Genomic DNA, 16,079 nt, shown 5'->3' with positions numbered 1-16,079 from the left:
CATTAAAATAATACTTTAGAGGCCGGGTGCGGTGGCTCAAGCCTGTAATCCCAGCACTTTGGGAGGCTGAGGCGGGTGGATCACAAGGTCGAGAGATCGAGACCAACCTGGTCAACATGGTGAAACCCCGTCTCTACTAAAAATACAAAAAATTAGCTGGGCATGGTGGCGCGTGCCTGTAATCCCAGCTACTCAGGAGGCTGAGGCAGGAGAATTGCCTGAACCCAGGAGGCGGAGGTTGCGGTAAGCCGAGATGGCGTCATTGCACTCCAGCCTGGGTAACAAGAGCGAAACTCCGTCTCAAAAAAAAAAAATAATAATAATAATAATAATAATACTTTAAGGCCAGGTGTGGTAGCTCACACCTGTAATCCCAGCACTTTGGGAGGCTGAGGCAGGAGGATCACTTGAAGCCAGAAATTCTAGACTAGCCTGGTCAACAAAGTGAGACCCATCTCTACAAAAGAATATGTAAAAATTAAAAAAAAAAAGACCATCTTGGTCAACAAGGTGAAACCCCGTCTCTACTAAAAATACAAAAAATTAGCTGGGCATGGTGGCTCATGCCTGTAATCCCAGCTACTCCGGAGGCTGAGACAGGAGAATTGCCTGAATCCAGGAGGCGGAGGTTGCGGTGAGCCGAGATTGTGCCATTGCACTCCAGCCTGGGTAACAAGAGCGAAACTCCATCTCAAAAAAAAAAAAAAAAAAAAAAAAAAAAATTAAAAAAAAAAAATTGGTTGGGCACAGTGGCTTGGGCCTGTAGTCCCAGCTACTTGGGAGGCTGTGGCAGAAGAATCATTTGAACCAGGAATTCAAGGCTCCAGAGAGCAATGATCACACCACTGCAACCCAGCCTGGATGACAGAGCGAGATCTTGTCTCTAAAACATGAAAAAAAAAACAAAAAAAATACAGTTTATGGCTAGGTTTGAGGAGAAAGCACTGCACTTAGAAAACCTTAATGCACAAGTTTAATAACAGTATTTCCCTATCATTTAACATAAAGAAGACCAAGATGGAAAAGAAAAACATTTTCTAACACATCCACTTGCCTTTTTAAGCTTCTGATACCTTTCTTCTGGAGTGTCAAAACCATTTGTTAATGCAGAGACTGAAGGTCCATCACTAATTCCTAGATTTAAAGAAATAAAAATTTTTATCTAATAAATGCTAACAGAAAAATGCCACTCAACCATTCAGTGCCTCTGTGATATCCTATCATGAATTAAGGTTATTTGGAAGCACTCCCTAACTTAACTTACTTTTTCAAAATTAGCATTAACTGCACTGGGCACCAGGTTAAACCCCCTAGTAACAAACTTAAGAGACATGAATGTTTCAACTTGAAAATAGGCAGTTTCAGTGTCTAAAACGTGACTTAAAACACCCTAATCATTTAAGAAAACCACCTCTATGCTTGAGTAAGTTTTACTGCTTTAAAGGAGTCTTGTATAAGCAGACATCAATAAATCCCTAGGTACATTATTGCCAGAGTTCCAGTCTTGGTCAAGAGTTTGGAGTGGTTGATATCTACACAAAGAATGTATTTTCAAGGTCAAGAAAAAATTATTTCTGGTGAAAACTCTTAGCTTCCTAGGGAACTGACTCTTAACTAGAAACTGCTTAAAGCCAAGGATAATATTTACCCCTGCATGGATTCCTGCATGATTAAAACATGGAAAACCAGACAGCAAAAATGAATATCCATATCAAAGGGAGTAAACCGTTCAAACTGACGTCAACAATTTAAAAACTAGCCGGGCCGGACACAGTGGCTCACGCCTGTAATCCTAGCACTATGGGAGGCCGAGGTGGGTGAATCACCTGAGGTCAGGAGTTCAGGACCAGCCTGGCCATCATGGTGAAACCCCATTTTAAAAAAAAAAAAAAGAAGAAAAAAATAAAAACTAGTCTTTGCTCCCTCTAAAAAAGGGAAAAAAGGCCAGGCGTGGTGGCTCCTGCCTATAATTCCAGCACTTTGGGAGGCTGAGGCAGGTGGATCACTTGAGGTCAGGAGTTCAAGACCAGCCTGGCCAAAATCCCATCCATACTAAAAATACAAAAATCCGCCAGGCATAGTGACACATGCCTGTAATCCCAGCTACTCGGGAGGCCGAGGCAGGAGAATGGCTTGAACATGGGAGGCAGAGGTTGCAGTGAGCCAAGACAGCACCATGGCACTCCAGCCTGGGTTAAGAAACAAGACTCTGTCTGAAAGAAAAGAAAAGAAAAAAGGCGGGTGGGGAACTTGCAACTTTAAGTGTCAGTGAGGTATTTACCATACACACACCAGCTGAGGCAGGTAACAGACATGGATGGACATGTGCACTAATGCATAAAGGAATATCTCATTTACCTGCAAAAACCTGACCCTAGGCAGTCACAACAGGGCAAATAGATTCCACCTATAAGAGATGTCAAGGGCAGTCAAATTCAGAGACAAATAATGGTTGCTAAAGGCTGGGGAGGAATGGCGAGTTCAATGTGTAAAGAGTTTCAGTTTGTGAAGATGAAGAATTCCTAGAGATGAATGGTGATGTTTGCACAGCAATGTGAATGTACTTAATGCCAATTAACTGTAAAGTGACTTAAAATGGTAAATGTCATGTTATATATATTTTACTATTAAAAAAAAATGTCTGACCCTAATCCTCAAGCTCTCCAAACGTATACGCCGCACTGTTTTAAGCAGCGCCAAAACCATCATCTTTATCTGCCATCCTGAGTCCAATACAAACCCATGGCATCTCTTCCTTTCTTCCGTGCTTTTGAAAGTTTAAAGAGAAACGTTGAGACCTGTGAAACCCACCCAAGGCTAACAGTGAGAAGCCACCATAAGAAGTCAGGGGCTGGGGGCATTGAAGGAGCCTTGGCCACGTATTGCAAGCTCTGAACTTGCAAGGGAGGGATACCTGAAAACTCCCCATCGATGGCGAAGAAGTCTGCCTCCTCTATGGCCTGGTACACTTTGTGAAGATTGCTCTTAAAATCTGCGGAGAAACCGAGAAGAGGCTCAGAACCGTTGGCCTAAATTCCCGCTAATGGGGAAAGGAAAGGAGGGCCGAGGAGCTCCCAGGGCTGAGAGCCGGAAAGGGACAAGTCCCAGGGGTGTGCACAGGCTCGAGAGGATGAAGTCCTCGAGGGGCGCATCGGCCAGAGGGGTACAAGGCCCGGGGGGTGCCCGAGTCGGAGGACAAGGCCCCGGGGGTTCCGCGGTTGGAGAAGTAAGTACAAGGCCCCCAGGGTGCACGGTCCGCAGCGGGACAAGACCCCAAGAGGCGCACGGGCTTAAGGAGGGAAAAGCCCTCAGGGGGCTACCTCAGCCCCAGTCCTAGCCAAACAGGCCAGCCATGGTCTCGGCCTAGCAGGCCAGGGGCAACCGGGTGTGGGAAGGCGGGGAGGTGCACGGCGGACACGCACTGCTCCTGATTATCTCCATTCTGCAGAGTGGCCGGAACCCGGGCCCCACCCGGGCCCGCGCCCGTCTCAGCGGTTCTACTCGCCGAATTCCGCGGCAAACGCGGCCGTAGTAGCGGCAGCAGCAGCGGACACGCAGCCGAAACTTCCGGACACAGCGCTCTGCTGCTGCGCTTGCGTCAGCGCTTGCGTCGGCGGCGAGGGCGGGGCTAAGGCTGGGCTTCTTTCACTCCTTCCAGGGACAGGGTGGGGGCGTGGCTATCGACGTCCCAAAGGCGTGGCCTAATTTGTGCGGGCATTCGGTTTAGCAGAAAAAATGTGCCTGTCTCGACATCCAGTCGACCAGGAAATACTGAGTTTCTATTACGTACTAGCCACTCTTACAGGGGTGTAGACACAGTGATGAACAGGAAAACGTGCTCCCTGCCGCACCGTAGGTTAAACTTGGGTTCAGGCAAGAGTCAAACCTGTCACTTGAAACACATGAAAATCGCTATGAAGGAAAAAGAGCAGGGTTAGCCGGGCGTGGTGGCTCACGCCTGTAGTCCCAGCACCTTGGGAGGCCGAGGTGGGCAGATCAGGAGATCAGGAGTTCAAGACCAGCCTGGCCGATAAAGTGAAACCCCGTCTCTACTAAAAATACAAAAAAAATTAGCTGGGCGTCGTGGCGGGAGCTTACAGCTACTTGGGAGGCTGAGGCAGAAGAATCGCTTGAACCTGGGAGGCGAAGGTTGCAGTGAGCTGAGTTCGCGCCACTGCACTCCAGCCTGGGTGACAGAGTGAGACTCCATCGCAAAAAAAGAAAACACAAAAGAAAAAGAGCAGGATGCTATAATAGAGAATAATGGAATCCAGGCGAGGTGGCTTGCGCCTGTAAGCCTAACACATTGGGAGACCGAGGAGGGAGGATCACTTGAGCTCAGGAATTCGAAGCCAGCCTGGGAAGCATTGTGAGACCTGTCTCTTAAAAAAATAAAATAAAAATAAAAAGAATGATGGGGTTGTTCCTTAGGTGATCAGGGAAAGTAAAGCTGAGACCTTTAGCTACTGCAGTAGCTTCTGGGAATGCTATGTCGAGTGCACCATATGAGGTCTGGCTCTAATGGAATTGTATGCTGGTTTGGGGTTGCTGTTCTTCAAAGCCTAGAACTGGGCTGACACGTAGCAGAGGCTCAATAAGCATAGGTTGTGTGAAAACATTCAGGTTTGTCTTTCAAAAAAGCCGACTCTGAAAAGTTGGTTAGGGCCCAGCACAGTGGCTCATGCCTGTAATCCTAGCACTTTGGGAGACCGAGGCAGGCAGATTGGTCGAGACCAGGAGTTCGAGACCAGCCTGGGCAACACAGTGAAACCCTGTCTTTACTAAAATACAAAAAATTAGCCAGGCACGGCGGCCTACGCCTGTAGTCCCTTCTAGTCTGGAGGCTGAGGCAGGTGAATTGCTTGAACTCGGGAGGCAGAGGTTTTAACGAACCAAGATTGTGCTACTGCACTCCAGGCTGGGCAACAGAGCGAGACTCCGTCTCCAAAAACAACAACAACAGCAAGAGAAAGTTGACTAGAAAACCTGTTTTCAAAATCTATCTCGGCCACTTATTATCTCCGGAACGTATTAAACCTTCCTAAACCTTAGTTTCCTGGGATTGTATTGAGGCTCAGTAGTGGTAATGTACGTGAATTGGGAAGTACTGTATTAACAAATCTGTATAAATAACTGTTAAACGGGGGCCTGGCAACGTGGCTTACACCTGTAATCTCAGTGTTACGGGGGGCTGAGGCAGGAGCATCAACTGAGTCCAGGAGTTCCGGACCAGCCTGAGGAACAGAGGGACATCCTGTCTCCACAAAAACAAAATGAAATTTTAAACTGAGCCAGGCGTGGTTGTGCACGCCTGTAGTCCCAACTATTCAGGAGGCTGAGGCGGGAAAATGGCTTGAACCCGAAAGGCGGAGGTTGCAGTGAGCCGAGACCGCGCCGCTGTACGCCAGCCAGGCAACAGCGAGACTCTACCTCAAAAACAAACAACAAGAACAACAAAACAAAACTAGATAATCAGCATAAGTTCTACACACTGTGACCTAGACGCTGGGAAGGGGCGAAACGTGCTGATAAACTCATTTCAGGCTGTGCGAGGTGGCTCATGCCTGTAATCTCAGCACTTTGGAAGGCTCAGGCAGGAGGAACCCTTGAGGCCAGATGTTCAAGACCAGCCTGGAAAACATAGCGAGACCCCATCCCTACGAAAAAAAATTTCAATAGAAATAAAAGTCACTCAATTTCGATTCCTAACACTGCAAATTGAACTTACAGTTCTGTGATTTTCTGCATAAAATGTGAAGGCAAAAAATAACTGTGGAGAGTACCGTGCGGTATTGTAATATTATTTTAATTTCTGGGCAAAGCTTGTATCCTCCGGATACAAAAACCGCCGCCAGGAGGAGCGGACAGCGACACACACCCGTCACGCTTCGGGGTGTAACTTCCGACGCCAGCCCTTGGTCCGCCGGTGAAGAGGAAGGGGCGGAACCGGTGGTGTTACGCATGCGCCCCTTCCTCCGGTGGGGAGAGGCCGCTCTAGGCAGCGGGGAGGTCGCGAAGTTGAGGGGGTAGGGAAAGGAAAGCAGCCTCTCCTCTATGGTCGCAAGGCCGGGGCATTTTCACCCGAAGTCGGTCCTAAGTTACTTCCGGTAGCGAAACCTCTACCTCTTCCTCTGCTCCAGCGGGGGGTCCGGGCAGGGGATAATGGCCGAGTGGGTCCCGGGACAAGTGGAATGGTAAGCCGCGGCACGGCTGGGGGGTGCTGAGGGGCCACCCGGGCTTGATTTCTAGGCGTGATGTGGAAGACTGAGCGTCAGTCCTCTTTGCGGAGCCGCCCGGGCCGGATCGGAGGAGGCGCGCGGGCCTCTCTCACGCAGGCCGGAGTCCTGAGCATCCCCAGTCCTGGCTGCGGGGTGCGCACCTCAGCTTGGCCAACTGCCCTATACGTTCCCGAGAGCCCCATGTCCGCACAGCCGATGGCTGGGCCTCGTCTGCGTCCTTTAGGAGGTCAGGGTCAGAGCCACTCGCTCCCAGAGGCTCCCTAAGGTGGGAAGGAGGAAGTGTCGCTTCTGAACACCGTGGAGGGGGGACCACGGGGTGCCTGCCCACCTGGAGCGCCTGCCGCACCCTGCAGCAGCCGGGCCAGACTTGATGAGGCTCCTGATAGTCGCCAGGCTGAGCTTGCGGTTCTAATTGGCGAGGCACGTTCTTGGCCCAAGGCGGAGCGATTGTGCCCACTCTTTAAAATAGGGTGACCAAAGCTCAGAAGAGAGAAAGTGAAACCCCAAAGGCACACTGGGGACAGGCAAGTACTCAGCTCTTCTGATTCTGCGCCTTGCGGCTTGGAAATAACTTGCGTAAAAGGGAATTTTCTTTTTCCTTTTTTACTTTTTTTTTTTTTTTTTTTTTTTCTGAGACGGACTCTCTGTCGCCCAGGCTGGAGTGCAGTGGCGCGATCTCGGCTCACTGCAACCTCCGCCTCCCGGGTTCAAGCGATTTCTCCTGCCTCAGCCTCCTAAGTAGCTGGAATTACACAGGCGCTTGCCACCACGCCCAGCTGATTTTTGTATTTTTAGTAGAGACAGGGTTTCACCATGTTGGTCAGGCTGGTCTCGAACTCCTGAACTCGTGATCCGCCCGCCTCGGCCTCCCAAAGTGCTGGGATTACAGGCGTGAGCCACTGCTCCCGGCCGGGAATTTTCTTTTCTTGAAAAAGCTGGCGAGAGGGGGCGACAAATGAGAGTCAGTTTGTATCTAAACGGGGATCTTTGGCGAGGCGGGAGCCAGCACCCTAGCTTTAGCGGAAAAGAGAAACTGAGCCTTGTCGCTGTTAAGCCCTCAGCTGTCACCGTTGGGTCCTCCCTGCCGAAGCCCATTGGTCGGTCCTTTGGGGTGGTCTTGATGTCACTCTCCGAATGGCCAATAGGAAAGAGCTTTGCTCTCAGGGCACACCCCCGAGCCGGCAAGGACTGCACGTGCTGACGGGGTTGTTTCGTTTTTGTCGCTGCTGTTTTGTCAACACCCAGCCTGGGTGTATCCTGACAGATGTGCTCTGCATTTCCATATATACATAAACTTGATGGAAAAAATTGTATTTCTCCAGGGCAGTTCTTTTTGTTTGTTTGCTTTTTGGCTCCAGCGTTTGGCACTGGCACTAAGTATGTAGCCATCACTCATTAAATGCTGCTATTGATAATTCTGTTAATAATGCCTGTCAGCCACACAGCAAACTCCTTGACTACCTATTTATAGTTTGTCAAGGAAACCTCACAGCAGGGCGGGGCTCCACAGCTCACGCCTGTAGTCCCAGCAGTTTGGGAGGCTTAAGTGGGAAGATCCCTTAAGCCCGGGAGACCAGACCAACCTAGGCAACATAGGGAGATGCTGTTTCTTTAAAAATTGTTTTAAAAGTAAACCTCCCGGCCGGATGTGGTGGTTCATGCCTGTAATCCAAGCACTTTGGAGGCCAAGGTGGGCGGATCACCTGAGCTCGGGAGTTCAAGACTAGCCTGACCAATATAGTGAAACCCTTCTTTAAAAAAAAAAAAAAAAAAAATTAAACCTCCCAGCTGGGCGCGATGGCTCACACCTGTAATCCCAGCGCTCTGGGAGGCTGAGGCAGGTGGATCAGGAAGTCAGGAATTTGAGACCAGCCTGACCTCTACTAAAATACAAAAATCAGCCAAGTGTGGTGGCACATGCCTGAAATCCCAGCTACTCAGGAGGCTGAAGCATGAGAATTGCTTGAACCTGGGAGGCCAAGGTTGCAGTGGGCCGAGATGGCGCCACTGCATTCCAGCCTGGGAGACAGAGTGAGACTCTGTCTCAAAAAAAAAAAGGCCGGGCGCAGTGGCTCAAACCTGTAATACCAGCACTTTGGGAGGCCGAGGCTGGTGGGTCACAAGGTCAAGAGATCAAGACCATCCTGGTCAACATGGTGAAACCCCGTCTCTACTAAAAATACAAAAAATTAGCTGGGCATGGTGGTGCCTGCCTATAATCCCAGCTACTCAGGACGCTGAGGCAGGAGAATTGCCTGAACTCAGGAGGCGGAGGTTGCGGTGAGCCGAGATCGTGCCATTGCACTCGAGCCTGAGTAACAAGAGTGAAATTCCGTCTCAAAAAAAAAAAAAAAAGGAAACCTCCCAACAGCCCTTTGAAGTTGACAGGATTATCCTAGATGAGATCAGTGGGACATAGGAAGTTTAGGAAGAATAAATTGTGACCAGATTTGAACCCAGATTAGTGTCACTCCTAAGACTATACTGTTTCAACTCTACCAACCTCTCTAATGAGAAATTATAGTCCAGGAGATGAGAAAATATACACAAATAAAAGTTAGACTAATGGACAGAGACAAGAAAGATTAATTTGGGTGTTGGGAGTTAGTCATTAAAGACTTTTAAGTGACAGTTGATTTGGTTCTTTTCAGTTGGATATTTTTGACCCAGTAATATTGTGAAGCTGTGTTACAGATGAAGGGAACAGTGTGAGGATAAGGAAGAATGCCCAACGCTGGACACTGTAGCTCACACCTGAAATCCCTGCGCTTTGGGAGGCCAAGGCCGGTAGATTGCTTGAGCTCAGGTGTTGAAGATCAGCTTGGGATACATGGTGAAACCCTGTCTCAACAACAAAATAATATATAGAAAAATCAGTCTGGAGTTGGGGTATGCACCTGTAGTCCCAGCTACTCAGGAGACTGAGGCAAGAGGATCGCTTGAGTCCTGGGGGCGGAGATTGCAATGAGCCAAGATCAAGCTACTACATTCCAGCCTGGGCAACAGAGCAAGACCCTTTCTCAAAAAAAAAAAAAAAAAATGCCGAAGGAACAGGAATTAATAGGTAGAACTACAGTGTAGTGTGAGCAGGGAAGTAGGAAGGGAAAATCACAGTGATAGTAATAGGTAACATTGACATGACATGGGCACTTACTGTGTGCCCAGCACTATTTTGAGTGCTGTGCATATATTCATTTAATCCTTTCAACAACTCAGGCAGGTACAACTAAGACCCCCATTTTACAGATGAGGTACCAGAGGTACGGAAAGGATAGGTGACTCCTCTGGTATCATGCAACTAATAATTGGTGGAGCTGGGATTTTAATTCATTCTGGTCCCAGAGTTTGGGCTCTAAGTTAAAGTTATGTTTATTGATAGTGGACTGTGAAGAAACAATGACCAGCTTACCACTGTGGATTTTATTTTCTTGTAGTGGGGAAGATTTGGAACAAATAAGGGACTTAATGAGACTGGGAGGATGACTCAGGCAATGAAGAAAGGATTGATTGGTGGAAAGAGGATCGGAAACGTGATTTGAACTTTGTTGTTAACCCCATACCCATATCTTATGTAAGACATACATACATTTGTATGTAACAGCTCTCTAGTTCCCAAACTTCTGTGTGCCTAAGAATTTTCTGAAGGACTTGTTTAAAGTATGGCATTCCTGGGTCTTTCTCCCAAACATCCTTTTTCAGATTAACCAAACTTCCTGGGTGACTCTTATTGAAGTATTAAGAACCACAGTACTGTGATAGGAAGTCAACTGTTTATCGATTTGATTTTCATCTACAAATATGTAGAACCCAGCTTTGTGTCAGCCACTCTGAGGTATGATGATAGAATTCAGTGGGTTGGCCCCTTTCCTTAGGAAACTCAGGATTTGGTTGGAGAGGCAACGACATCACTGAAATAGTGTGTAGAAAGCATAAGAGCAATATATATTAACGTGTATTTTGAGACAGGGTCATGGTCTGTTTCCCAGGCTGTAATGCAATGGCATGATCATAGTTCATTGCAGCTTTGACTTTGTTCCTTGGGCTTAGTTGATCCTCCCACCTCAGCCTCCCAAATAGGTGGGACTACAGGTGCATGCCACCACACCCGGCTGATTTTTGTATTTTTTGTAGAGATAGGGTTTGACCATGATGCCCAAGGTGATCTTGAAGTCCCGGCAATCCACTCACCTTGGCCTCCCAAAGTGCTGGGATAACAATACCTTAAAACTGCCGGGCGCGGTGGCTCAAGCCTGTAATCCCAGCACTTTGGGAGGCCGAGGCAGGTGGATCACGAGGTCAAGAGATCGAGACCATCCTGGTCAACATGGTGAAACCCCGTCTCTACTAAAAATACAAAAAATTAGCTGGGCATGGTGGTGCGTGCCTGTAATCCCAGCTACTCAGGAGGCTGAGGCAGGAGAATTGCCTGAACTCAGGAGGCGGAGGTTGCGGTGAACCGAGATCACGCCATTGCACTCCAGCCTGGGTAACAAGAGCGAAACTCTTTCTCAAAAAAAAAAAAAAGAAAGAATACCTTAAAACTAATGCTTAGACCAGGCATGGTGGCTCACACCTGTAATGCTAGCACTTTGGGAGGCTGAGACAGGAGGACCGCTTGAGTCCAGGAGTTCAAGAGAAACATAATGAGACAATGAGACCTTGTATCTTTATTTTCTGAGACAGTCTTGCTGTTTCCCAGGCTGAAGCTGCCCAGGCTGAATTGCAGTAGCGTGATCTCTACTCACCGCAACCGTCACCTCCCTGGCTCAAGCGATTATCCTGCCACAGCCTCCCGAGTAGCTGGGACCACAGGCACACACCATCATGCCTAGTTAATTTTTTTTTGTATTTTTTTAGAAATGAGATTTTGCCATGTTGGCCAGGCTGGTCTCAAACTCCTGACCTCAGGCAATCTGCCAGACTCTGCCTCCCAAATTGCTGGGATTATAGGCGTGACCCACCATGCCTGGCCTAGTCTCTGGGTTTTTTTTGTTTGTTTGTTTGTCTGTTTGTTTGTTGTTGTTTTTGAGACAGAGTCTTGCTCTATGATCAGGTGCCAGGCTGGAGTGCAGTGGCACAATCTTGACTCACTGCAATCTCCACCTCCAGGTTCAAGCAATTCTGCCTCAGCCTTCCGAGTAGCTGAGACTACAGGCATGCGCCACTACGGCCAGCTAATTTTTGTATTTTTTAGTAGAGATGGGTTTCACCAGTTTTACCATGTTGGCCAGGATGGTCTCGATCTCTTGACCTCGTAATCTGCCCGCCTCGGCCTCCCAAAGTGCTGGGATTACAAGCGTGAGCCACTGCACCCGATCTAGTCTCTGGTTTTTTTAAGAAGTATTTTAAAAGACTAAAAATAGGCCAGCATAGTGACTCACACCTGTAATTCCAGCACTTTGGGAGGTTGAGGTGGGTGGATCACCTGAGGTCAGGAGTTTGAGACCAGCCTGGGCAACATGGTGAAACCCCGTCTCTAGTAAAAATACAAAAATTAGCGGGGCATGGTGGCAGGTGCCTGTAGTCCCAGCAACTCTGGAGGCTGAAACAAGCAAATCACTTGAACTTGGGAGGCAGAGGTTGCCGTGAGCTGAGATTGCGCCACTGCCCTCCAGCCTGGGTGATACAGTAACACTCAGTCTCAATAAAATAAAATAAAATGCTAAAAACAAAACCCAATAGTTAAGGTGTGGGTAACTTGGTAAAGTTACTCATAGTTTTTGATAGCTATCTGAGTTGCTGAACATCTAGAGTGTAGTACAGGATGGGTCCTTGAATATACGCCACAAGAAAAATAAAGAGGACAGGCTCCAGCGAGAGCCAGGACAGCCCCCGCCCAACACGAGTTGGGTAACTCGTGTTACCCAACACCACTCAAGGCAGTGCATCACAGGGCTTAAAGGTCTAGGCAGCAAGTCAGGAGCTAGTCACCCCTACTGTTTTCGACCCTGTCCAGAAAGAAAATCTAGCTAAAGTTTGAAAACAAAATGTTTTATACAGTAAGTGACTGGAAATGTTTCTCTTATATTAATGGGAGAGCCGGGTTTTGCCGCCTGCAGGAAGTGCACAAATTGCATTGTTCTTTTTGAGGTTTCTGAACCTTGCCTTGCCAGAAACAAGTTCTTTAGTTACATGCATCGCTGAGAGATTGTGTATGTTCCCAGCCCTTCCTTTTCTTTTAGGGATTTAAGGATCATTATGCTTTGTCAGTTAGGCATGTCTTCAGGGAAAACAGAGAAGGTCATCTTGATGAGATATCTTGGAATTGTCCAAATCCTCAGAGATTATGACAGTTGTTTCCTACCAGTTTTGCCAACAATGATAAGTAAAGACCTGACATGAAATCAAGAGAGGAAAGCTCTGGCCAGGCACACCTGTAACCCCAGCACTTTCAGACGCCAAGGTAGGCAGATTGCTTGAGTTCAGGAGTTTAAGATCAGCCTGGACAACATAGCAGAACCCCATCTTTGCACAAAACTAGTCCAGGCTACATAGGAGGCTAAGGCAGGAGGATCACATGAGCCTGGGGAGGTCGAGGCTACAGTGAGCCATGATCTCACCACTGCACTCCAGCCTGGGGAACAGAGTGGGACCTATCTGAAAACAAAAAAAAAGAGAGAGAGACAGAGGAAAGCTCTAGCTAACAGAACTTCAAAAGCTAACTAGCCTAAAGCCAAGCTGCCTGGAAACAACCATATATCCATTAGTACACTTGGAAGAAGGCATCACATTATGGGACAGGGGATGAAACCCTGGGGGTCAGGCAGATAATAGAACTGGAAAGGACAGCTGGGAAAGGAATATAGCAGGATGACACTGGCATGGCTGCTGAGTTCCTTGGCTCGAGCTGATCTTGTCATGCACGATGCAATTCCAGTGTTGCCAGATCTCCATGTTTGTTGTTGTTGTTGTTGTTGTTTTGTTTTCCAAGAGAAGCCAGGACTCTAAATTTTTATGTCAAATCACGTTTTTTTGTTGTTGTTGTAAATGCTGGCACCACATTTAATTTAAAAGGAAAAGGGAGAAAAACACCAGGTGAAGGAAAGCCTGCCTGCAGGCCAGATGTTGCCCCAGTAGGGCAATGGCTGCTGGTGGTAAGACCATTCTGGGACACAGAAGATGGATGATGATGATGATGATGATGATGACGATGATGACGACAATGACGATGACGATAATGATGCGTCATCGTGGTAAGGCTCACCTGCTTCCTTGTAATCACTGCAAGAGACAGAAAGGTATCGCACATTTAGACCCTCTTATCCCAATAGATCAACAGTATCTCTTAACCTCCTCTGGCCCCTTCTGAGAGCCTAATAAACCCTATAGACTGCCTTCCAGAAACATACATGAACCATACACAAACACAAGCGTGGCACGGAATTTAGACTTCCCAAGGCATCTCTCCAAACTCCGGTTGAAGACCCAACTTTTCTTCAGAAACCTCAGCTCTTGAGAATGACTCAGTCCCTGTGAGATCTCCATAGGTTTTGCCGCACTCTTCAGTTCTGTGGTGTTCTGTCGTTTGTAAGCTGGTTTGTTTGCTGTTTTGTAGATTTTCCCAAAACCAGGCATTCTTCCCATCACTTTTGAACTAAGCAGTTATTGCTTCTCCCTCCACCTTTTGGCTAAGATCAAGTAAACTGGGTAATTAACAGTTGTAGGCTGGGCCTGGTGGCTCACGCCTGTAATCCAAGCACTTTGGAGGCCAAGGCGGGGCGGATCACCTGAGGTCAGGAGTTCAAGATCAGACTGACCAACATGGTGAAACCTGGTCTTTAAAAAAGAAAGAAAAGAAAGAAAAGAAAAACCTTTGTAATTTCCTGAACAGAAATATATCCATATGAATGGAGCACGAGGGGTAGTAATAGAATGATTCTCCTCCGGATAATCCTGTCCACTTCTGCTTCTACCCCCTTATCTTTTGAGCCTTTGAGACAGGGAAAACAGTGAAGACAACAGTAGCCAAGAGCTGCTTCTAACGCCTGCAGGCTGCTGCTGAGAGCTAGCCACTTTTCTGAGAACAGCTGTAGACATTCTTAGGAGCTGGAAGCCTTCTCAAAGAGGCCTTTAATTATTGCCAGTGCCAGAGGGTGTTTTTACCCAAATCAGAACACTACAGCTTGTAACTTTGGTGTCAGCACTAGATTTTATCCCTGAAGAGGCACTTCCTTCCTTTAAAAATACTGCTTTTTGAAATTTGTGTAAATAACCCAAATACCTACAGGCAAGTATTATAACAGAAAAGATTGTTTGGTTTTGTTTGTGGATGTAGACCCTATCACTTCTTAGCTTTTGTTTTTTGAATTTAGGGAGAAATGAAACTAGCAAAACTCCTAAGAAGTAATCAAACTCCATGTAGTTTCTTCTTTTTTTTTTTCTTTGAGTTGGAGTCTCGCTGTGTCACCCAGGCTGGAGTGCAATGGTGCGATTCTTATGCCTCAGCCTCCCGAGTAGCTAGGATTACAGGCATCCCAACTAATTTTTGTATTTTAGTAGAGGCAGGGTTTCACCATTTTGGCCAGGCTGGTCTCGAACTCCTGACCTAGGTGATCCACCTGCCTCAGCCTCCCAAAGTGCTGGGATTACATGCGTGAGCCACCGTGCCTGGCCAATTGCTCCCATCTTTACAATCATCTTTTACTGTGAATAGATTTATTAATTTAGTTATACTTTAAAAATTTATGTTTATCTTATCTTCACCTAATTATCTTTTTTTTTCTTTTTTTTTTTTAAGACAGGGTTTTACCATGTTGGTCAAGTTGGTTTTGAACTCCCGACCTCAGGTTATCCGCCCACCATGGCCTCCAAAGTGCCTGGATTACAGGCGTGAGCCACCATGCCCTGCCAAACCTAATTATCTTTTTATTGCTTGGATGAGTAATCTCCATTCCACTTTTAACATAGTACTAAAAATTTAGCTGTGTTTATTCCCTGAGTTGAAGCTCTCCCACTATGTTTAGCCACAAGTTATATATATGTATATTTACAACTGTATGTGTTTTTTTACAATTATTATAAAAATCACACATTTCCATTAAAAAACAACTAGACAAATCCCGAAAACCAAAACCAAAAAAAGTAACTCGTGATCCTCCCCAATTAAACACACCTACTACTAACTCTATCTTCTGTTCTCTATTTCTAGATTTGTTTATTTAAAATATGGTGTTTTTATGTAGTATATAAAATTTTGTACCCTATGAAGGGTGATAAAATTCTCTAATTGCTGTATTTTAGAAATAAAGTGAATTGGGCCAGGCTCAGTTATTCACACCTGTAATTCCAGCACTTTGGGAAGCTGAGGCAGGCGGATCACCCGAGGTTAGGAGTTCAAGACCAACCTGACCAACATGGTTAAACCCTGTCTCTACTAAAAATACAAAATTAGCCAGACGTGGTGGTACATGCCTGTAATCCCAGCTACTGAGGAGGCTGAAGCAGGAGAATTGCTTGAACCTGGTAGGCAGAGGTTGCAGTGAGCTGAGATCCAGCTATTGCACTCCAGCCTGGGCAACCAAGAGCAAAACTCTATCTCAAAAATAATAATAATAAATTAAAAATAAAATAAAAGTAAATGCTACCATTTATGGTAGACTTACCATGTGCCAGGCTTTGTACTAGACACTTGACTCACATTCTCTTTTTTTTTTTTTTGCTTGTCCAGAAACCCAGAGGCATTCTCTTATTTACTGCTGCAAACCTCCCGCTGTGGTTAAGTACTATCACAGTCCCCCGTATATACACAAGCAGCTGAGGCTCACCACTGGTAAATGGCAGAAGTGGGGTGAGAACCCAGGCAGCCCAGCTGTGGGACCTGTGTTCCTTACCACTGTGCCT

The 16,079-nt window shown here is 46.9% G+C and overlaps 2 protein-coding genes across 5 annotated transcripts in view; one reads left to right on the top strand and one right to left on the bottom strand.

Annotated features, from left to right (window-relative positions):
• The window catches only part of PARN (poly(A)-specific ribonuclease), a 204,079-nt gene extending 200,477 nt beyond the window's left edge, over positions 1 to 3,602 (bottom strand). For all 4 annotated transcript variants that reach the window (XR_012512809.1, XM_039478241.2, XM_074382203.1 and 1 more), the window contains exons 1-3: positions 3,423 to 3,602; positions 2,915 to 2,992; positions 1,055 to 1,134 (exon numbers count right to left, since the gene is read on the bottom strand). Coding sequence is in view for 3 of the 4 variants with exons in the window: in XM_039478241.2 (XP_039334175.2) it covers positions 1,055 to 1,134; positions 2,915 to 2,992; positions 3,423 to 3,441 (177 nt within the window). In the remaining variant the exon portion in view is untranslated. The remainder of the gene's footprint in view (positions 1 to 1,054; positions 1,135 to 2,914; positions 2,993 to 3,422) is intronic.
• Positions 3,603 to 6,011: 2,409 nt separating this feature from the next.
• BFAR (bifunctional apoptosis regulator) overlaps positions 6,012 to 16,079 on the top strand; it is a 44,738-nt gene continuing 34,670 nt past the window's right edge. Inside the window, exon 1 of the mRNA XM_003928754.4 lies at positions 6,012 to 6,194. The gene's annotated coding sequence lies outside the window, so the exon portion shown is untranslated. The remainder of the gene's footprint in view (positions 6,195 to 16,079) is intronic.

The sequence above is a fragment of the Saimiri boliviensis genome, chromosome 12 (genome assembly GCF_048565385.1).
Source record: "Saimiri boliviensis isolate mSaiBol1 chromosome 12, mSaiBol1.pri, whole genome shotgun sequence".
Taxonomy (NCBI): domain Eukaryota; kingdom Metazoa; phylum Chordata; class Mammalia; order Primates; family Cebidae; genus Saimiri; species Saimiri boliviensis.
Note: the sequence above shows the minus strand (reverse complement) of the source record. Positions and strands in the feature narration are given on the sequence as shown.